The following is a 23,732-nucleotide window of genomic DNA, read 5'->3' on the forward strand; positions in this document are numbered from 1 at the left end:
GTTTTATACACATTCCATACACATGCACACACATATATCTATATTTTTATCTTTCACTATTAAATGTTTTTTATACATGTGCATATAGTACAGAACATATTGTAATTGTGACTTTAAGAGTTTTTATCATGTGCTTTCTATTAGGCATTTAGTTGGTTTTCACTAGAAGAGATACCATATTTAAATGGAGCTGAAGTACTTTAGTATTGTTTTAAGTCTGAAGAAGCATCCTTGGAGACGTGAAAGCGCTTACTTTATGGAATAAAGAATATATTTTTTACTCAGTGGTTTGCTTCGATTGTTGTGGAGTACCTGCCATTCTTTAACATAAAAATAAATATATGTTTGTGCCTCAAATATAAACTGCTCTCACAACATGAAGAAATGATAATGCCAGCAATAGAAATTTGAGAAGTCAGAATGTCGAATATAACAAAGAAAACATCTGATACTCAGTATGACACACAACTGCAGGCTTGCTAAACAAAATACTTCAAAGGGTGTACCTGCTGCACTTGTGTTGTACTGAAACATCCGTTCCAAAACAAAAATGCGATAAATAAAGAAATATATTTAAAAGAGTATACCTACAGCACTTACATTCTACTAAAATTTTTGTTCCAAAGCAAAAAATACATTAAATAAAGAAATATGCTTGAATATAGACAAGTAAACATACAAAAAAATATATATATATAATAATAAATAAGCATAAATATATAAATAAATATAAATATGCATTTACAAATTAGTAGGATCGGATTACCGTCACATACTAGGAAATGACATTACCAATAACACTAAATCAATAAAAGAGTTATCTACAGCATAAAGAAGACGTCTAAATGGAATAACCAACATGTTATACACACTTAACAAATGCTATAACACTAAAAGAATCAATGTCGAACATTAGTCCATATACTGAACCTATAAGACAAACATTCCATGAAAAAACACCTAAGGGGTGTGTAAACTAACCTAGGGGTTGACATAAATTACAATCCATGTGATACAATCACCTCAACAAACTTCTTAACTTTAAAACACACGTCAAAGAAGTGACTTCATTCAGACCAGGTAACGTATATGAATTCAGTCTAAGTTGCCAAATAAGTTCCCATTTCTCCAACAATAACTGCTGGGGTCCACCTCTTTCATTAACTACTACCTGATCAATCACCTTGAATAAGAAGGCATGAGATGGATTCTCATTACAGTGTCTCACTAGGGCATTAGTGCTACTTCTCTTCCTTATATGGTAAGTGTGTTCATAAATCCTTTCTTTTAGCCTTCTGTCAGTCTTCCCAATGTAAAAAGCAGGACATGACTGACAGAAAGCTAAATAAACCACTGATTTAGAATTACAGCTGTACCGACCCCTTGCTTTGAATATACATTGGTTCGCTGTGAAACTAGACCCTGTAGATATAAATTTACAGTAATTACATGCCTCACCTTTATATGTACCTTTTATTCTAATAGGTTTCGTAATCGTACTTTCCATAATGTTTTTAGGTTCCTACCCTTTTTAAAAATAATTACTTGTTTATCACCTAATTTCTACTACAAATCCTTTTCAAAGGTCAGCAAATGCCAGTTCCTTCTAAGGATATCACCAATATATTTTGCTTCCAGGGAGAAAGGGGTAATAAAACTTCTCTTGTAACTCACCAACTCAGTACCTACTTGACCCATACTTACTAACGGTAGGTGTTCATCGGGGGCCACTTACCCCAACTCATCCAACACATCAAGGTCAACATCTACTTCTTTTAAGGTCAAGATAGGATAAAACGTACCCAAATGTCTTTTTCTACAAACTTCTCCCACCATTTCATCAACCAGGAATTCAGGATAACCACGACTCATGAACATTTATTTCAACAAGGCACATTCCTCGTCAAATGGCGAGTCTTCAGATGTTATTCGAGCAGCTCTCACTAGTTGTCCCTTCAGAACAGATTTTTTTCTGATGGAACGGGTGGCAACTAGAGAAGTGCAACAGAGTGTTTGAGTACGTAGGTTTCCTATATATTTTAGCTAAAAAGCCTCTACGTACAACATCCCTTTTCAATTCCACATCTAGGTAACTGATGGTATCTACACTATAAGTATAAGTGAATCTTAGGAATGGGGTGCTGTTATTCAGTACATCCACAAAACTACTAGCATCATCTGCACTTCCTTGAAACATAATAAAAATGTCATCCAAAAACCTATTGTAGAGTTTTACTTTTTCAAAATTGTCATTGTTGAATACATGGTCATGTTCCCACTGAGCTAGAACTAAGTTGGCGTAACTTGCTTCACATGGGGAACCCATAGCTACACCAACTATTTGTTTGCAGATGTCACCATTGAAACCAACATAATTGTTGTTCAAAATCACATCTAAGAGTTCTTGAATCAAACAAATCTCGTCATTCTCTGCTCCAAGGGTGATAAGCTTCCTAGTGATATACTCAATCCCTATGTCATGTGGTATAGAGAAGTAAAGGTCAACTACATCTATCGTGAGGAAGAAAATACTGTCTTGGAATTTAAATTAATCTAAATTTTCCAAAAAAGCCCAAGAGTCTTTATATATCTGTTCCTCCTTAGTTACACACTACTTCAAACACACACTCAACAATCCTTCCATCTTGTAGAAAATTGGCTAAAAACAATCAGCTTATCTTTAACCCCAAAAATACAAAGTTACTTCTCTTTCTCCCAAAAAACAATAACCACCTCAAAGCTAAATTCTCCATCTCCTCTCTAAATAACACAATAATCAACGAAGACACTCACACAAAATTGCTTGGAATGACTGTTGATGGCCAATTAAAATTCGACTTACACATTCACCATGCAATAAAAGAAACTAACCAAAAACTTGGCTTGTTATATCGCAACTCAAAATACCTCTCTGCAGAATCTAGACAATCCCTCACCCAAGCCTACCTCCTCCCTAGCCTCCTCTACGGTTCACCAGTTCTCATCAATTTTCAATCCTGTTTACTCTCTAGACTTGAGCAGACCTACAATAAAATTGTCAAATTTGCAGTCAACCTTCCTAACCCAACCCACCACTGCTTAGCCCTCCACAAGCTACATTGGCTTGAATTCTCCCATCACATAAAACTGTTCCAACTCCAACTAACCCACTGCATACTTAACAAACCCACTTCCTGCCCCTTCCTCACAAATGTAGTCTCATACTATTCCCCCAATGACCCCTACGCAGCTGGGAAACTTTTCCTAGAAACGTACATCTAAACTGAACATAGGCAATCTCCTATATAACTCTTCTACGACAAAAATCTGGAACAGCCTACCCTCTAACCTACGAAACATCATACAAACAACAACTTCAAAAAAGAACTAAACTCTTCTTCCAAACTAACTGGATCTGCCCATGCCAGGATCCCACCTGACCACCCTCCTCCTGCTCCATAACTACTCTATATTACTCAAATTTACCTAACCTCTGAATTTCCTGTCTGGTAATTGCATAATCCTTCTGGTACTATTTGTAACTGCCTTATATTGATACATGTATCACCAAAAATAACTTCCAGTTTCTGCAAGGTAAATGCTTTTTCAACCATAGTATGTATGCATCGTTTGTACACTGTTTTGCTATGATTTTCTTATTCTTGTATTAATATGCTGTTATACTTATTTTTGTGTTACTATGTATATATCTATTATTGGATCTTTTCTCCTCGGGCATCCACTGAAAATGGGCAATAACTGCTCAGTTGGACCAACCCGGTTAACAAATGTGAAATAAATAAATAATTGTACTTAGCACCTTTCTCCTTTGACAGCTTCAGAATACAATCAGTAAATCACTGTTTCATTTAAATAACACGTCCCCAATTATATGACCATGTTCAGCATTCAGTTTCACAAAAATATAAACTAAACAAACTATATACATTTACTAATGATAATTTACTACTTATTTAACAAAACAGCCTTTATTACAATGAGATATGAAAAATACATTAATATTCTGTTTAAAAAAAACTAAACAATTCATTTAATGCCTCTACTTGTCAACTTTAACGTGCCTCTTAGGCTTATAGGTTCATAGGCAAGTACTAGGCAATAGTTCTCCAGACTATTTCAAGCCTAAGCAAAAACCTCTATTCAAAATTTATCTGTAGCTTCAAGGAGGTGCAAGACAAGACAGACCAGAAGAGAATTTGAGGCTGCTTATTAAATTTATCCAGGTTTATTTTGAATGTGACGAGGGTGCTACTCTGCTTAACATGTGGTGGAATTCTGTTTCAGAGGTGAGGGTTAAGAATCTTAACACACCAACACGTCTTATTTATTTGCTGATGAAGGTTTAGTTCCTTTAACGGAATATCTGATGTATAATTAGTTTTGTCTTAAACAGACACGTTAGTTTACAAAGTCCATTGAACATGTGGGAGAAACAGACAGATACAGGTTTTGTAAAACAGAACTGGAAACCGTCAAACATCTTGTTGCTGGCTGTGATATACTAATAGCAGAAGGACTGTATACTGAAAGGCCACATTGTTTACATGACTAATTGTATTTTATTTTATTTTATTCTACAAATTGGTTTTAAATACTATTTTAAATCAGTTGAAATTTAAGTGTATATTTTGTTTCCATCATCATACATACATTTTTTCTTATTTTTTTTCTGGTTCTTTTTTCCACTTTATTCAAAATTATGTGCAATAACAATACTAACTAATTATACAATTATATAGGTTTTTAGAGTTCTTGCACACAGACCTGAAGAAGTCTAGAAGGACAAAAGTGATCTTTGTTAACAATAGGTTATGAAAACAGAAAGTGATTTTTAAATGCAAAATGTATATGTATATATTTATATATATATTTTTTGATTGCCAAATGAACTAAGGTTGATATATTTCCAGCCATGTAGTATATTGTCTTGAATAAAATCACAGACTTGATAATCTACTTAATAATTTGGTTAAATAAGAGGTACCACATCATTATAAATTTTATTTAAAGTACATAAGGGTTATATATTATTATGACAGCTACTAGGTAGGGCAGGACCAGCTCGAATGTCACACTGATGGGGGAAGGGATGTGAATTTAACATGTGTACCAATAACACTTTGTTTTACAGCACAATAAACCACTCCCATGCCTGATAAAAAGTATATATATATTTAGAAAGCTTGTGAGGAAATTATTACTCTATTTTTGTTTTACTTGGATCGCTTGTCTGTGTACTTAATAAAGGATTTTCGACTGGAAACAGACTGCCTGCCTTGCTTGGATTACTTTCGAATACTTAGTAATGCTGTACAATTATATATTTTCTATTATTACTTTTTGTTTTGTTTTGAATTAAGACGAGTTACGTTCGCTACTTCTACTACTATTGTCTGATCTGATTAATATACAGTAATTAACTAGAAATACATGGACTGAAAATCTTCCACACAGAGAAGTTTCTTACACTGTTTTGTTATAAAAAAAGAATTTACAATCATACTTATATATGTTACCATATGAATTGCAAGAGTCGTCATTACTGAGCACACTGCAAATGCTGCGAACACTTCTGTCCAACATCAAAGATTTTATTTTATTTATTTTATTTTATTTTGTTTTTGTTAACCGGGAGGGTCCGACTGGACACAGGACCATTTTCAGCGGAGGCCCGGGGAGAAAAGCTCCATGTTACAATATTAGGTTAATACAATTCTAAGCAATTAATGAAATTTAAAGTAATACAGGGAACATTTACATGACAAATGATACATCTAGTAGAATGAACAATTATTACAAAATAGGGTTTTTTTTTTCCTTCACATTCACAAAAACATTAATAATTTTACATTCACAACCAATTCACAAAGATTGAAACAATACTAATTTCATGAACTTTAATCATACTTTGACTTAGGAATGGGGTCCATTCCAGTCATGGTATTAGAAACCCAAAAGACTTGAAGAAAGAGTCACTGCCATTACTTCCTGGAAACACCAAAGTATGCAACTGTAATTGCCCATTCAGTTCTTTATAGCCCAATAATGAATTATAATCTCTCCCAACTGCATCTAAAGAGATAGAGTCTATCACAAGAATAAAAACTTTTTAAACTATTTGCAAACTATAGCATGCCTATATAAAGTTATAAGATCTTTTTCTTTATGTCATTATTTGTTCTCTGATACTTATTTTTAATCTCTAAATTGTTTTTCCTACCAAAAAAATGCTTCACAAGATCCATATAATGCTATGGAAATTAAAATGGTCAGGGAAACCAGTACTCCTCGCCAACTTATTATTGTTATACTAATCTAACACTAATTCTGATGACATCCTTCACTCTGTTCAGAAAACTGTACTTCACCACAATTTCCACATAATTTCCAGGTGTCCATCCACAGAGTAGCAGACTCTGGATCCTCAGCCAAATGACTTTGCTGCACTGTCCTTCCACCTTATCTCTTGGATAGAAAGGATATCCAGTCTCCTCCTTACCATCATGATATCCACTTCTAAGCTGCATACTGTTAGTGAACTTAGTTCATTTTGGTTGATTGACTGTTTTACACCCACTTTTTGTTTAACAGACCTATCCCAGAGTGAGCAACTGGACATCGGCTGGACAGCTGCTTATTGCCCTAAAGCTGCTGAGCCTTATGGCGGACATACACTGGCCAACAGAGGCACACAGACCCCTCCCACCATTACCATGGGTACCTGGCATAGGTTGAAAAAGTCCAAGTCCTCAACCCATGTCAATTTTTGGTGACATTAATCAATGTGACCAAATCACCTACAGCCAATTTTTTACAACACTCAGGAGCTAGCCCTGAAATAGCTCACAGTCTTTGATCAATATCCTCCTATCTAGAGTATACTGCATGCCACAGCTGATGCCTAAAGTGGTTGTCCTACACAATTCTTCCCCAAATAGGCACCACCTAGTTTCTATGCTGCTGCCTATGACTCCACTGACTTTTTAGGAGAGTTTGAAGTAGAAACACCCAGCATGTTTTGTGGAGGTTTGAGGAACCCCAGAGAGTCTTGGGAAGGACAAGCAAATTCCACAAAAGCTGCATGTCAGCATCGAACTCCACACCTTGTGCTCGGGAGGTGAAGAACTTAATCATTATACCAACCTCTAAACATCCACATTGATCTAGATGTACCAGATTTAGCAAGATTTTACTTATCCTAACAGCCACAGTTCCCATGAATACCTTGTAATCATTCAATATTAAGACAGGTGATTAAGAGGATGAGTTATACTTGGGTCCTTTCCTTTCTTACACACAAATGAAATAATTGCTCCTCTCTTTGAGGGGTAAAATCATGTGTCCATCCAAAATAGCAATGAATAATAATAATAATAATAATAATAATAATAATAATAATAATCAGGTCTGCATAATTTTTCTCCCACCCATTTTATAAAATTCTGCAGTATGTAGTCAAGGAGGACATGCAACAGCTGCACTGGAACCTTGTTTCAAATATTATACAGATGTGGATGTTTCTGAGGGTAAGGAAGATATGAGACACAGATTTTGTTTTTCAAACTTCTGACACTCAGCAGAACTACCCTGATAGAGTTCAAAGGGGAATTTGCTTAGTAGGTTTGTCCACTTTGCCTAAAACAAGTGCTATGGTGATGCAAAATTTAAGCAGTAAACGAATGTCATAAGACAAAAGGTGAAGCCTATTATTAGCAATGCAAAGGGGGGCTGCTGACCATCTGACATGCAGTGGATCTCCATGGAATGACACTAGTTAGTAAGACAACTACTGAAGCCAAGTATTTTGTCATTGAACATCATTCTAGGTAAGGTTAGAATACTACTTAATACCAGTGATTCACCTCCCTCACAGCCATGAATGGCTCTCTGCATTTCCTTAACATTAGAACTCCTAAAATCATTCACCCCCCCACCATACACACACACACTCACAAAACACAAGGTCATATTCCTATCTGGGGTGGGGCAGCTGGGGTGGTGCAGTAGTTAGCGTTGTCACCTCACAGCAAGAGGTTCTCCAGTTCGATTCTAGGCTGGGGTACCTTCTGTGCAGAGTCTGCATTTCCTCCCTGTGGTCATGTGGGTTTCTCTGAGTGGTCTGGTTTCCTCCCACAATCCAAAGGCATGCATTAGGTGGACTGTACACTCTAAATTTTCTGTAGGTGCAACAGTGTGTGCGAGTGAGTGGTACAGATGAACTACCATGGCAGGGCTAGCCAGCTGGCAAAGTAAACTTTGGTTCAAGATGATTGTCACTGTTGAAGTGACACCCTGACCCCATGAGCAAATGGGAAAAAGGGGTTGAGGATGGACAGATGGATGGATATTCATATCTGGGGTGTTGAAGGGTCCTGAGTCCTTTGTAATGTCCCTAATCGTAGCACTACAGCTTATGGTTATCCCTTCCTTATTCAGTCTGGTGAATCAGTGTCACTGTGTGTGATGATGTGAGGTACTGCCTGCTATGGCAGTGGATGTGTAACATATGCCAGCATAGCTAACTGGAATTTTGTAAAGAATTATGTGTCAACTGTATATCAAACTGATTTGTACAGATGCTTGTGCTGCAAATGTATTTATGAGGTTTGCTTGTTTTGAAAATATATGAACAGTAGGTCCTGCTAGACAGAAAAGACATATACATGCATGCAGTAACTGATTAAATGTACGCAATGTAACTGTTGAAATGAATACATTGTAACAGAGGATACTGGAAGAGACGGGGTTAATCACAATCCAGCTGCAGCTAACTTTGAAAAATGTACTGGAATTAAATTACTAGGCCTAGGCCATAAAGATGTTCTCACAGTCTTGAATGAAGCTAGAGATGCGGTGTCTGTAAAAATGATGGTTTATTAGCTCCTAAAGGAAGAGTAAAAGTGTTTTATGCTATAACACATTTCAGCAAAGCTCTAGCTGTGTGTGTGTTAACACATATGTGCTAAATTCTGGTTCAGTTTCTAGCAATGGGAGTAGCATGGGAACCAGAAGTCAGATAACCAGATGTATGTGATGTCATTCTGTAATCTACAACAAAAAAAGAAGTTATGTACTCACCATAATGTTCCATCTGAGTAGTTCTATTTCATTTGCCTTCAACTTGTGGGAATACAGATCCGTATCGGATCCGAGCCAGCAACTTCACAAGCAGCTGCTCCGAGCTCCAAGCTCCTCCCCCTACCCATAATACACCACCTTCCTTCTCTCAGATCGAGTTTGCTGCACCCTAAACCAAACAACCCAATCCAATACACCTTATCGCACACAATTTGTACCACTACTTGAAACAAAAGCTGCGAAAAAGCGTGCTCTGCTACATGGCGAGATGATAAGGCCAGGGGGAAGGAGGGAGGGATGGTTGAAGACAAATGAAGTAGAACTACTCAGATGGAATGTTATGGTGAGTACATAACTTCTTTACTTGAAGTAGTTTACTTCATTTGATCTTCAATCTGTGGGACAGAGTCTCCAGCTACTTATACACCTGGGTGGCCTTCATGGAAGGATATTCCAGAGCACCAAGGAGCCAAAGGATGCTCTCCCTCTAGAAATCAAATCCAATTTATAGTGAGAAATAAAGGTAAGAGATGAGGACCAAGTAGCCGCAGAACAAATGTCATCTAAAGATACTCCAGACTGAAAGACTGCCGAAGTAGCCATGGACCTTGTGGAATGAGCTCTAACTTGACCCAGAGGAGACTCCTTGTAAATCTGAAGGATGCAGAGAGAAAACCACCTAGCAATGGTCACCTTGGAAATGGGTTTACCTAAAAAGGTTTAGAAAAAGACACAAATAACAGGTCAGACGTGCGAAAGGGTTTGGTCCTGTGTAAATAGAAACTTAGTTGCCTATGAACATCTAACAAATGCAACTTGTATTCAGCTTTATTTTTAAAATTTGGAAAGGAAACAGGTAGATTGATAAACCATACATGGAACCCTGACAGACAATGCCTGAAGTTCTGAGACCCTCCCAGCCAAGGTGATGGCCACTAGGAAGGCTGTCTTCCAAGACAGAAATTTAAAATCTGCAGTTGCTGCAGGTTCAAAGGGGAGGGGCAACCAGAGCTTGCAATATCTTAGTAAGATCCCATTGGGGGGGGGGGTAGGATCTTTCCCGGAGGACGTAAAAGAAATGTACCTTTGATAAAAGCTTTGCACAATCTGGAAGAAGCCAAAGAAGCCATGTTCTCACCAATGTGAAATTAGAAATGGCAGCTAGTTGAACTTTCACTGTAGATGAGCTAGTCCCCTGTTGAAAAATGTTTGTCAAAAAATCAAGGATAGCCAGAAATGGAGCCGTGAAAGGGTCTAAATCCCTTTGAGAAGCCCAAATGGAAAAGCACTTCCATTTGCTACAGTAAATCTTCCTGGTGGACAATTTACGGGCTGCCACCAGAACAGTCTTGACCGAAGAAGACAAACCGGGAGTCCTAGCAATTAAGAGAACTGGAGTAGCCAAGCCGTGAGCTTCAGACTGTCCAGGTTCAGATGAGGGACCCTCGAGGGGTGAGAGATGAGATTGGGAAGGGGATTCAAGTTCCAAGGTGGAGCTAGAAGATGAGACCACAGGAAGGGAAACCATACTTGGCAAGGCCAAAACGGAGCAATGATGATCACCTTGCTGCCCAGTCGACGTGCCTTCTGGAGGAACTTTGGAATAGCAGGTAAAGGAGGGTAAGCATAAAGAAGACCAGGAGGCCAAGCATGGTCGAAAGTGTCTCTGGGGGATTCCCCCGGCAGGGGGTTCAATGCGAAGACCTCGCTGCATTTTGTGTTGGAAGGAGATGTGAAGAGATCCCAGCAAGGCTGACCCCACACTAGAAAGATCTGCTCCGCTACTGAAGGATTCAGAGACCACTCATAAGGCATCAGAATACCCCGGCTTAGTTTGTCCGGCAGTATGTTGGACTGTCCCGGAATGTGCGTTGCTACCAGAAAATGACAGGTGGAGATCACCCATTCCCAAACTATCATGGCCTCGCAACACAGGGGGTAGGATCTGGTCCCTCCCTCCCTGATGTACCAGACCACCGACATGTTGTCTGACTGAATTGCAATAGTTCCTAGAGGGAGAAAGGCATGAATGGCCTACAACGCTTAAAGGACCGCCCTCATCTCTAGAACATTTATATGCAAACTGGTCTCGATCGGTGACCACATGCCTTGAACTGTCCTCCTCGAGCAATGCCCCTCCACCCTAGCTGTGGGGCATCCGTGGTCACTGTGGTTTGGGCAGGCTGTGACAAAAGGTCGTCCTTCCAGTATTTCCGAAGAATGCATCCACCAGAGGAGGGACGACTTGCAGACTTTGCTTATGTGTATCGGATGTCTCAAAGGAAGATCCAACATAGACCACTGCACTGCTAGAGTCCACTGTAGTACTCACATATGTAAATGAGCAGACAGTACAAGTGAGATCATTGCTGCCATAGAACCTAGACTCCGCTACAGGGAGATGGGACTGATAGATGAAGGCGACATGCATCAGTAAGCTTCGAATTCTCTCTGAGGTCAGGAAGACTTTTGTCTGTAAAGTGTCTATCCATGCTCCTATGTATTCTATAACCTGGGCAGGGTTTAGAAGAAATTTGGCTGTGCTGACTGTAATTCCTAGATGGTGTGCAAGACATAGGAAATAGTCTCTGGTCTGGCAAAGTAGATGCCGGGTGGGAGCAGCAAGGAGCCAATCATCCAGGTAAGGGTAGACCTGAATTCCCTGAAGCTTCAGGTGAGCCGCTACCACCACCAACACTTTGGTGAACACCCTGGGGGCTGTGGTGAGACCAAAGGGTGGAGCTTGAAACTGGTAATGATTGGCCACTAGCCGTAGCACAGGAACCTCCTGGAGCTTCTGTGCATCTTTATGTGATAGTAAGCATCCTGGAGGTCTATCAAGCACATCCAGTCGCTCTATTGCAGGTAAGACAGGATGGACTGTAATGTGACCATCCGGAACTTCTGTTTGGCAACTGACAGGTTCAGGGTTGACAGGTCCAGAATGGGTCTCAAGTCCCCCATCTTTTTTGGCACCAAAAAGAACCTGGAATAGAAGCCCAATTTGGACTAATCTCGGGGGACAGTTTTGATGGCTCGCTTCTTTAGCAGCTTGATAAGCTCTAGTGCTACTGCCTCCCTTGCTCGGATGGTATGTCTGGGAGGTGTTTGGGTGGAGTGGGAGGAACCACAAACGGGATTGAATAACCTCTGGATATTATCTGAAGCACCCAACAGTCTGAAGACACAGACAACCATGTCGTCAGGTGCAACGACAGGTGACCCCCGACTGCCTCCGGAGAAGAGCAGTCGGGCAACCCCTCAGGGCTGCTGCGCGGGCCTGTCCGAGAAAGTTTCTTGAGACCCAAAATTCCTGGACCCCCTCTGTCTCTGGACTGGCATCTGTCTTGCCCCCTCTGCTTCTAGAGGAAGAAGAGCCCTGAGTGTCCCGGGAGTACTGAGACTTCCGGAACCACATCTTTTTCCCTCGCTGATTCTGAGAAAAGGATCTTTGAGGGTTCGAGAAGTGGATCTCGACGGCAGACAGTGTCTTCCCATCCTTCTCACTCTGGACCAAAGTGTCACGGATGGTCTTTCCAAATAGGGAAGAACTGTCATAAAGGGCGTTCACAAAAGACGCCTTGATGGGTTCCGTGAAGTGACGCAATCTGAGCCAAGCATGACACCACATGGCAACGCTGGACAGAGCCACCCTAGCTGCTCCCTCGGTAGCGTGCGAGAGGAGGCGCATGGACGTATTAGAGACTGCTTTCAAGGCGGCCATCCTCACGGAGAATGTACGCCTGTCCTCCTGCAACATGGACTGTAGGGGCGACTCAGCTAGTTCCTTAACCAAGTCGTGCTGTAGTAGTGTTACATGGGCCAGGTAGTTCAGCACCCTTATAGAAAAGGCTGTTGACGCATACACCCACTTCCCTAGGCAATCCATCGTCCTAGGCTCTCAGTCATGATGTATCGAGGAACTCTCCTGGGCTAGTTCCTTCTTGGTGGTGGGTGCTACCACCACAGCATCTAACGGGGACCCTTTATTCCAGCCAGGTCTACCCATAGGGGTTGTGACGATTGGGGAGAGATGTGCGAAGGCTGCCAGCCTAGTCAAATAGAATTTGATACATAATTCTATCAACTGTATAAATAAATGTAAAATACAGGCTTGTGTTTTTAAATGTAAGAAAACACTGTAAAATGTGAACTTCAGGATTGTTGCAACATTGCCATCTGCTGTAAGGAAAACCAAGTCAAGTATTTCAAATGTGTCTTTTTAAGTTGAAAAGATCTTATGAATCTCTTTAATGTTTTACAGTTCAGCTCCAGTGCAGCTGGATGAAGGTTTCATGCCCATTGTTTTTAAGGCTAAAGTTTATGACCAGAATTTACATGTGGAAGTTGCTTTATTGCTCTAGTTTCTGTTAGAATATACATGTGAAATGTCTTCTATTGTTGTAAGCTTCTGTGGAGGTGTTAGATTGCTAAATAATGCAATGCGTGGCCTGGGAGCTCAAACCAGGTGTTAAGATGATGCAATATGAATACTGGGAAAACCTAAGTGTCAAAAATTATGTAATTTTGGGAGGGCCTTAGACACATGGTTGTTAGTAATGTTTTAAATACTATTTCTCAGAAGAGACCAGAAAGCATTTTGACTTTGGACATCCACCTTATCAACACTCTGCCTTATGCTCACATGTAAGTTTTAACATTGTGATTTCTTGTAGGAATAGTTAAAGCTAGTAAAGATTAATTAGCTATTTTTCTTTGAAGTCAGACCTGTCCTACTGTATTATTTTAAGTTTCTGCATGATCTCTGAACTCTTAGATATCTCTGTGGTGTAGTAGTTTTGTCTTGTGTTTTAATTATTTATTATTACATATTTTTAAAACCTTCTGGCTGCTTTGTGTAGAGATAAGCTCTAGAGTACATTGCATATTTATAGAGGTTATTGTAATAGGCCACTCTAAAGTAAGCCTTGACTGTTAATCACACTACCATTGGATAATAATATTGCACAGTAATAATTAGACACCCTTTTAAGGGCCTTTGAGTAGCTGATATTTATTAGCTGGTGGTGGCAGTAATTACTACCGTATAGCCTGGGTAAAGGGGCACAGCTGGAGAACCTGTGCCAGACTTTTCCCAGGAGAGTCTGTGTGGTTGTATAACCTCTTCTCAAAGTGTGTGTGTGTGTGTGGTGTGTCAGCTTCTGGGCAGGGACACGAAGCACTGGTTGGACACAGAGGGTACTGGAAGTTAGCTTGCTAGCAAGGCTGAGATCTGGACCCTATAGCTATGCCAGTGGGGAGTCTTTTTTGGGGACATGGAGAGCAAGAGTGCAACCAGCCCCAGACTGACTGTGATCTCTTTGTGCATTTAAGGGAAATTGTAGTTTACTGTGTGCATTAATTATCCTTTTCTCTTCTATGAGACGACCTCCCTGGTGTTAGTGGTGAGGAGTGAGGCTCCTTGATTGCTCGGGTCTATATTGCAACATCAAACGCTTAAAACAGCGAACGATGTTACATCGACACATTTTCAGCGAAAATCTCGAATCCGAAGAACAGCTATTTCTTTTCTAGGGAAAGAAATTGCTGTTCCAACCCCCGCAAAAAAAAAAAAAAAAAAAAAACAAATTACACACTTCCAAACACATACCCAACCCTAATAATACCCCCCAAAAACCAGTAAACAACTAAATACACATATGCACATAACCCAAACATACATTTAAAGAAAAAAAAAAGAAACATTTTAAACCATATGCACTTACCTTAACCCGCACCCTAACCCTAAGATCAGTAACTCTCACACATTCACATAAACAGCTCCAACACATATATACTTACCTTAACCCTAACTCTACTCCCCCAAAACAAAAGTAAACAACTGAAAACACATACACACGGAACTCAACCATTCATTTAACATAAAATATACAACAGTAAACACTTTCATACATATGCACTTACCTTAACCCGTATCCTAACCCTAAGGTCAGTAACTGTTGCACAATCACGCTCGGGAGCTCTACCAGACAAGGGACCACACTACACTTCAGAACACAGCAAAAGAATGAAGCGGTCAAGCGACTTCTTTCCCAGGGAAAAATTTCGCTGAACAGCCACTTCGCTCTTTTGCCTGTTCGCTCTACATGTGTCGATGAAAACGCATTCGACATATGCGTTTTTGTTGAACTCATAGGAACATGATTGCTGGGCCAGGGCACGGTCATCACAAGTGTTTGGCAGTGGTGGGATCTACTTCACATACTAATTGGCTTTAGTGGTGTGGGTAGAGTGAATTCCTGTAGCTTATGTACAGTGATCTCTAAAAGTGTTTGGTACTCTAAAACAGCCACGCAGTGTATACTCAGAGTTCAGATCACAATTGTTTTATTTCTTTTGTTAGCTTAGTGTTAGTCAGGGTGAGCAGGCAGCATGTCAGCAGAGAAGTATGGAAAGCTGATAAGAAGCCAGCTGGTGGAGATGTGCCAGACTAGGGGGCTAGTGCATGGAAACCTGACTAAGGAAGACCTGATTGCAGCCTTGGTTACAACTGCACAGAAAACAGCAGCCTGGAGGACAATCAGACTGACAGTGCAGATGCAATATCCTCGGAGAATGGACAGCTCAACATTTCTACAGTGGCTGGAGCTAAGGAGACATGAGTTGGAGGCCAGGCGTATGGAACTAGAAGCAGCCGAGAAAATGAGGAGTCTACAAGCTGAGGAAAATGAATGGCAGAGGAGGCATGAGAGGGAAATGCTGAGTCTTCGCAAGAGTCATGGAGGTAATGGGGAAGGGAGTAACTGGACCTCAGAAGCATAAAAGGTCAGTAAATTTCTGCCACAGTCTAAAGAGAGGGATAATTTTGATAGCTTCATTCATATGTTTGAGCGGGTATGTAAACACTATGAAGTTGACCAAAGGCTCTTGGTACGGTTCCTGACCCCCTTACTCCATGGTAAAGCTGTAACTTCTTTAGCAAAAATGCATGACACTGACTGTTTTGATTATACTGCTGTAAAAAGAAATTTATTAAAATGTTTAAATTTAACAACTGAAATGTATAGGAAAAAGTTTTGTGAGCATAGACGCAAGGCAGATAAAAATGTATGTGAATATGTTGTTGAACTGAGCACCTATTTTCATAGTTGGGTGAGTGGATGTCAAGTCACCACTTTTGAAGGGCTGGCAGACCTTTTGGTAAACGAACAAGCCCTTAGCACTTTGCCTGAGGACATGAGGATCTGGTTAGCTGATAAACAGTGTGCTACTTCAGAGGAGTTGGGAGAAGGGAGACCTATACCTAGCAAGCAGGGCAGCCCTGCACAGGAAAGGGACCCACAGTACTGCTCATGGGTCTAAAGGAACCCATGGTGGGCAGCACAGAATGCCCCAACAGAATCCGCCAGTAGCAGAGGAAGCCACTAGTCCAGGTACATGTCCAGGAGCTAGGGTTAAATGTTTTGAATGCAACCAGTGGAGCCATGTGGCATACAGATGTCCATGGAGGCAAGATGGGGAACCAAAAGTGAGGGAGCCAGTAAGTGGGAAAGACAAAATGCCAATAGTAGGTTGTCTTGAGACAACAGGGGTATGGAACTACCATCCTGCAGATGCCCTGAGAGGAAAGGATTTGGATGAGGCAGTACCATGTACTTATGCAGTTAAACACAGTCAGGCTAGGAGACAAGCTTGTGCGTCTGGAAGCCTGGGGGAGACCCAGACAGACGGCATACTTGCAGCCAGGACTGCTGAGGTGGTTACTTCATGGAGTGAGCTACGCTGTAGCAGTAAGACTGAATATGAGCCACAGCTGCTTGTGGGTACTGATGTTCCTTGGACGGGGTAACTGCAAAGGTAGAGGTGAGTAGTAGTACCCAGGCTGACAGTGAGGCACCGCTTTCAGAGGATGCCAGACTTCCTGTGTAAGGACAGCTGGGAAGGGTTACAACGAGAGACTTGAGACAGGCTCAGCTCTCAGACCCTACATTGCAAGGCCTGAGGCAGGTAGCTAGACAGGCACCTGATTCTCAAGGGAAGGGGGAATCTGTACACTGGAACAAAGGGTTACTGTACAGAGAATGGATCCCTGAGGGAAGGCTAGAAGGTGAGAGAGTACAGCAGTTGGTAGTGCCTAGAGCGTACCGTCTGGCACTTCTAGCCATGGCCCATGATATTCCCTCTGCAGGTCATATGGGCATAAAATATACAGAGGCATATTATGCAAAACTTCTATTGGCCTGGAATTTCCAGAGATGTAACAGGGTACTGCAGGACTTGTGAGCAGTGCCAAAAGATAATCAAGGCAGGAGACAAGGTGAGAGCTCCTTTGATGCCTTTGCCTGTGATTGAGGAGCCATTTCAGAGGGTATCTATGGATATTGTGGGTCCTCTGAGTACCCCAAGTTACACAGGGAAAAAGTATATCCTAGTGATTGTAGATTATGCTACACAATACCCTGAGGCAGTGGCTTTGTCCTCCACTGAGGCAGAGAAGGTGGCAAATGCTTTGCTAGAGATTTTCAGCAGGGTAGGTTTCCCAAATGAAATACTGTCTGACAGAGGTGCTAATTTTATGTCAGACCTGCTGGCTTGTCTGTGGAAGTCCTGTGGGGTGAAGCACATGAAAACCACCCCCTACCATACCCAGACTAATGGTCTTGTCGAGAGGGTAAACTCTACAATCAAGTCCATGCTACGAGCATTTGCAGATCAGTTTAAGAGGGAGTGGGACAAATATTTGCCCCATCTGTTTGCTTACAGAGAGGTTCCCCAGGAATCTCCAGGTTTTTCACCCTTTGAGTTGCTGTATGGGCATAGGCTGAGGGGACCTCTAGGTTTAATTTGAGATGAGTGGGAAGGTGAGTGTGAGTCTCACACAGAGTCTGTTGTGGCACATGTCCTAAACCTCAGGACAAGGCTCAGGGAACTCATGGGTCTGGCCCAGGAGAACCTGGCAGAAGCACAACAGAAAAGGGTGTGGTATGACAGGAATGCTCGAGCTACAGAGTATGCTGTAGGGCAGCAGTTAATGGTTCTCATTCCTGTCAGGCACAACAAGTTGCAAGCAGCTTGGTAGGGACCCTACAAGGTGGTAAGAAAGTTAAGTGATGTTAACTACATGGTGGAAGTGTTAGGCAGACAGCAGAGGCACAAATTGTACCATGTTAACATGATGAAACCTCACCATGATAAGGAGGCCCTTGTGCTGTGCATTTGCAGTGGATTGCAGGAGGAGTCTGACAGAGATCTTGTGACTGATCTCCTCAGTGAGGCTCGGGCTGACACCTCGGTGGAAGGGGTAGCAATGTCCCAGCAGCTATCTCCTACCCAGGTTCAAGAAATCAGAGCACTGTTGCAGGAGTTTGGGGGCATGTTCACTGGGAAAACAGGGAGCACCTACCTGGTGCAGCACCAGGTGGATACAGGACCCCAAAGACCTATCAGGCAGGCCCCTTATAGGGTGCCTGAGAGAGTCAACCAGACTCTGAGGGAAAAGGTACAGGAGATGTTGGAACTAGAGATGATTCAAGAGTCCAACAGTCCCTGGGCTTCACCAGTGGTGTTGGTGCCAAAGAAGGATGGCAGCGCCAGGTTCTGTGTGGATTACAGGAAATTAAATAGTCACACAGAATCGGATGCTTACCCCATGCCTAGGACAGATGAGGCCCTAGAGCAGCTGGGTGGGGCTAAGTATTTTACAACCATTGATCTTACCAAGAGTTACTGGCAGGTGCCCTTGACTCCCAGTGCTAGAGAGTAGTCAGCCTTTGTGACTCCTTTTGGCTTTTATGAGTTCACAAAGATGCCCTTTGGGATGAAGAATGCCCCGGCAACTTTCCAGAGGCTGGTAGATCACATCTTAGCAGGAGGGTTTGCCCTTGCTTACATGGATGATATTACTATCTACAGCCATTCCTGGCAAGAGAACCTTCAGCAAGTCAGGGACGTGCTGGGCAGACTACAGAGGGCAGGGTTGACCATTAAGCCGAGTGAATGTCAGGTGGGTATGGCAGAGGTCTCCTACCAAGGACATAGAGTGGGGAGTGGCAAGATAAGGCCAGAACATGCCAAAGTGGAAGCTATTCAGGCATGGTCTGCACCTGTTACCAAAAAGCAGGTGAGGGCATTCTTGGGGACAGCAGGGTACTACAGAAAGTTTGTTCCCAATTATAGCTGCTCCCATCACAGACCTGACAAGGAAGAACAGGCCAGATAAGGTAGCATGGACCCAGGCATGTGAGCAGGCATTTCAGAAGCTTAAGGAAGCTTTGGCAGGACCCCCTGTGTTAGCCAGTCCAGACTATAGGAAATAATTTGTTGTGCAGGTGGATGCTTCAAACTATGGGGTGGAGGCTGCACTTAGCCAGACTTCTTCAGAGGAAGAAGAGCACCCACTGGTTTATCTCAGTCGTAGGCTCCAACCCAGGGAGGAATGCTATGCAGCAGTAGAAAAGGAATGTCTAGCCATAGTGTGGGCACTACACAAACTTCAGCCTTATCTGTATGGAAGAAAATTCACTGTGACGACAGATCACAACCCTCTAACATGGTTAAACAGAGCCGGTCAGCAATGCCAAGTTGCTAAGATGGAGTCTGGGGTTGCAAGCCATAATATGTCAGTGCAGCACCGCAGTGGGAGTAGCAATGCCAATGCAGATGGGCTCTCAAGACAAGGAATTGAGTGAGGTACACCCAGACAGACCTGACACTCTCAAGCAATGTTTCTCAAGGGGCACTTGAAAAACTTGCTTGAGTTTCCTGGGGGGGAAGAGATGTGAAGATTGGGGAGAGATGGTTGAAGGCTGCCAGCCTAGTCAAATAGAATTTGATACATAATTCTATCAACTGTATAAATAAATGTAAAATACAGGCTTGTGTTTTTAAATGTAAGAAAACACTGTAAAATGTGAACTTCAAGATTGTTGCAACATTGCCATCTGCTGTAAGGAAAACCATGCCAAGTATTTCAAATGTGTCTTTTTAAGTTGAAAAGATCTTATGAATCTCTTTAATGTTTTACAATTCAGCTCCAGTGCGGCTGGATGAATGTCTCATGCCCATTGTTTTAAGGCTAAAGTTTATGACCAGAATTTACATGTGGAAGGTGCTTTATTGCTCTAGTTTCTGTTAGAATATACATGTGAAATGTCTTCTATTGTTGTAAGTTTCTGTGCAGGTGTTAGATTGCTAAATAATGCAGTTTGTGGCCTGAGAGCTCAGACCAGGGGTTAAGATGATGCAATATGAATACTGGGAAAACCTAAGTGTCAAAAATTATGTAATTGTGGAAGGCCCTTAGAGACATGTTTGTTAGTAATGTTGTAAATACTATTTCTCACAAGAGACCAGAAAGCATTTTGACTTTGGACATCCACCTTATCATCACTCTGCCTTATGCTCACATATAAGTTTTAGCACTGTGATTTCTTGTAGGAATAGTTAAAGCTAGTAAAGATTAATTAGGTATTTTTCTTTGAAATCAGACCTGTCCTACTGTATTATTTTAAGTTTCTGTGTGAACTCTGAACTCTTAGATATCTCTGTGGTGTAGTAGTTTTGTCTTGTGTTTTAATTATTTATTATTAAATATTTTTAAAACCTTCTACCTGTGGCTGCTTTGTGTACAGATAAGCTCTAGAGTACATTGCATATTTATAGAGGTTATTGTAATAGGCCACTCTAAATTAAGCCTTGACTGTTAGTCATACTACCATTGGATAATAATATTGTACAGTAATAATTGTACACCCTTTTAAGAGCCTTTGAGTAGCTGATATTTTATTAGCTGGTGGTGGCAGTAATTACTACTATATAGCCTGGGTAAAGGGGCACAGCTGGAGAACATGTGCCAGCCTTTTTCCCAGGAGGGTCTGTCTGGTTGTATAACCTCTTCTCAAAGTGTGTGTGTGGTGTATCAGCTACCTGGGCAGGGACACGAAGCACTGGTTGGACAGAGAGGGTACTAGAGATTAGCTTGCCAGTTAGGCTGAGATCTGGACCCTACAGCTGTGCCAGTGGGGAGTCTTATTGGGGACCGGGACAGCAAGGGAGCAACCAGCCACAGACTGACTGTGATCTCTGTGTGCACTTACGGGAAATTGTACTTTACTTTGTGTATTAGTTATCCTTTTCTCTTCTATGAGACGACCTCCCTGATGTTAGTGGTGAGGATTGAGGCTCCTTGAGTGCTGGGCCAGGGTACGGTCGTCACAGGGGCTTAAAAGTTTATCCAGGTGCTTTGGAATTGGCTCCATCATGTCCAGTTCCTTCCAAGCCCACGAGGTGACCAAGTCCACTAAGGGATCTGCGTGAGGCGGACACCCAGGAAGTAGACGGGCTCATGCCAAAGGCCTCCAAGAACACCTACTCATCCGAGGAAGGTTTTGGGGCAGACCGACCTCCCCTCTAGTGCAATAGTTCCAGGATGCCTCCAAAGGAGACATCCTCAGGAGGTGATCAAGGGAACCTTCCCCTTCCTCCAAATCGGTGTCCTCAGTGAGGGACTCCGGAGAGGAGTCCAAGTGCATCCTCTTGCATGTATGCTTGCGAGAAACCTCTCCATTGGGGCTAGCAAACCACCTGCTGCGATAAAATGATGGGAGTTGCACCCAAAGCAGAGAGAGTCGGGGTGAAATCCGAAGAGACAGTCCGGGGTCTCGATCCATTGGAGAGAACCCTTTCCACCCAGTCGAACGTCGAGGGTAAGCGAGGTTCCTGGGACACCAGTAAGGGAGCTGCTCTTTCCAGATCCAACGAAGGGATCGGAGCCGGGCCCGAAGGGATCGGAGCCGGGCCCGAAGAGGACGGAGTGCTGAGGAGATGGCCGTGACCTGACAAGGTCAGTACGGACAGGAAAAATTCCACCCCCTCGGATTCAACACCCAGACTACAGCTCAGAGAGCCACTCTGATCTGAGCTAGTTAGGTCCGACGTTCTCCAGGTAACTGCCAGCATGGAGGTATCAGGTACCATCTGCGCCGGCCCCCTGACTCCGAAGCCTCTCGGATCCAGATACTCTGAAACCGGATGTTGTATCGGAGAAGAAGAAATAGGTGTAAAGAAGGGAAGCGAGCTCCCCCCTCCAGAGAGAGAGGGGGCTGGCAAGACTCCCATCTGTATTTGTGTGCGAATAAATCTCCATATCATTTTATCCATATTAGCTTTGGATAAACTGCGGGTGGACCACAAAGATGTTATGAGTCGAAGCCCTAGAAGATGACCTAGGCTCTTCAGCCTCTGGCAAAACCTGGGCGATCGGAGCTGAGGGCAGTCAGGTTGATGAATGGCCTGAATTATTGGAGGAGGTCCGGGGACCTCTTCCTCCTATCTGCCTTGTGCTCTCTTTCTCTTTGCCTTCATGATGCTCTCACTCCACAGGCCTAGAGGCAGGAGGGTGAGTCCCAGCATGGGAGGGAGAGGTGGAAAGGTTGGGCGCTGAAGAAGCAGTCACAGCTATGACTGAAGAAGTAGTGGAGGCAGCCACCTCCCATAGTAGAAAGGAGACCCTTCATTACTAGTTCTGCCCTACGATCTTTTAGGGCTCATGGATTAAAGTCCGCACAAATACTACAGCCTGAAGAAAGATGGGCTACACCTAAGCAAAGGACACACAGAGTGTGGCTGTCGGCAGGTGACAGTTTGTCCCCACACTCTGTGCACTTTCTAAACACTTGTTTTGGTTGATTAGCCATCCCCAAAAAAAACAGAGACAGGGCCTCACATTAACCCACCACATGCTCAAGATAAACACGCACACAAAGAGCTGAGGGGGGGGGAGAAACTCTAACTAACAAGAAACTTTTCTAACACGACGCACCAGCGAGGGAGAGGAAAAGGGAGAAAAACCTACACTACTAAAACCACACACTCAAAAAAACTATTAAATTTAAGCTAGACATTTGAAATCACTACTCACAACATTGGAGCTCAGAGACCACGATGCAAGCGATATTTACGGCAAATGAGATCTGAGGGAAGGAGGGTGGTGGTGGTGTATTATGGGTAGGGGGAGGAGCATGGAGCAGATACTTGTGAAGTTGCCGGCTCGGATCCAATACGGATCCGTATTCCCACAGGTTGAAGATCAAATGAAGTAAACTACTTCAAATATGATGTTTTAATATCAGATGAGAGAGCAGTCGCAAAGCACTCTGTTTTTGGAACCCGACAAGGAAGGAACCCCTCACCTATTTCATCTTTCTTGCTCTAGTAAGTGAACCAGGAAATAGTAATTCTTTAGATGAGTCAAGAAAATATAGTGAGATTAAACAAGTACTGTTTTCCTGCATCTCTGTGAATCTATTCATCTGTGTTATTTTAACATTTTCTGTGATTGAAACTCTGGTGTTTATTGTAAAATAGAAGTTATGTACTTACCATAACATTCCATATTAGTAGTCCATCTCACCCTTCGTTCTTTACATATGGGATCGGAGACGATCCTCGACTCTGACTTGGCCTATTTACAAGCTGGAAGACTTCTGGTTGGCTCGTGGCTAGGTAGGTATCACATGGTGCAGTAGTACAATTCCCAGATCTTGTTTGCTGCTGACTAGAAGAAATAACAACAGCGTACAGAAGAAGCCAATACTAACAGGTCTCCATAAATAATGAAATCAGCATTTTTCTGTCTCCAGGTACTTCCAGGATGGGGGCAAGAGGGCGGGTTCAAAAGAATGAAGGGTGAGATG

General features: G+C 42.3%; 1 protein-coding gene across 1 annotated transcript in view; it reads right to left on the reverse strand.

Moving 5' to 3' along the window:
* Nucleotides 1–1,018: 1,018 nt before the first annotated feature.
* LOC122792856 (ATPase family protein 2 homolog) overlaps nt 1,019–23,732 on the reverse strand; it is a 1,253,755-nt gene continuing 1,231,041 nt past the window's right edge. The window contains exons 16-17 of the mRNA XM_044060416.1: nt 2,063–2,511; nt 1,019–1,183 (exon numbers count right to left, since the gene is read on the reverse strand). Coding sequence (XP_043916351.1) covers nt 1,019–1,183; nt 2,063–2,511 — 614 coding nt within the window. The remainder of the gene's footprint in view (nt 1,184–2,062; nt 2,512–23,732) is intronic.

Source organism: Protopterus annectens, chromosome 2.part0 (assembly GCF_019279795.1).
Source record: "Protopterus annectens isolate FY-2018-M chromosome 2.part0, PAN1.0, whole genome shotgun sequence".
NCBI classification, from domain to species: Eukaryota; Metazoa; Chordata; order Ceratodontiformes; family Protopteridae; genus Protopterus; species Protopterus annectens.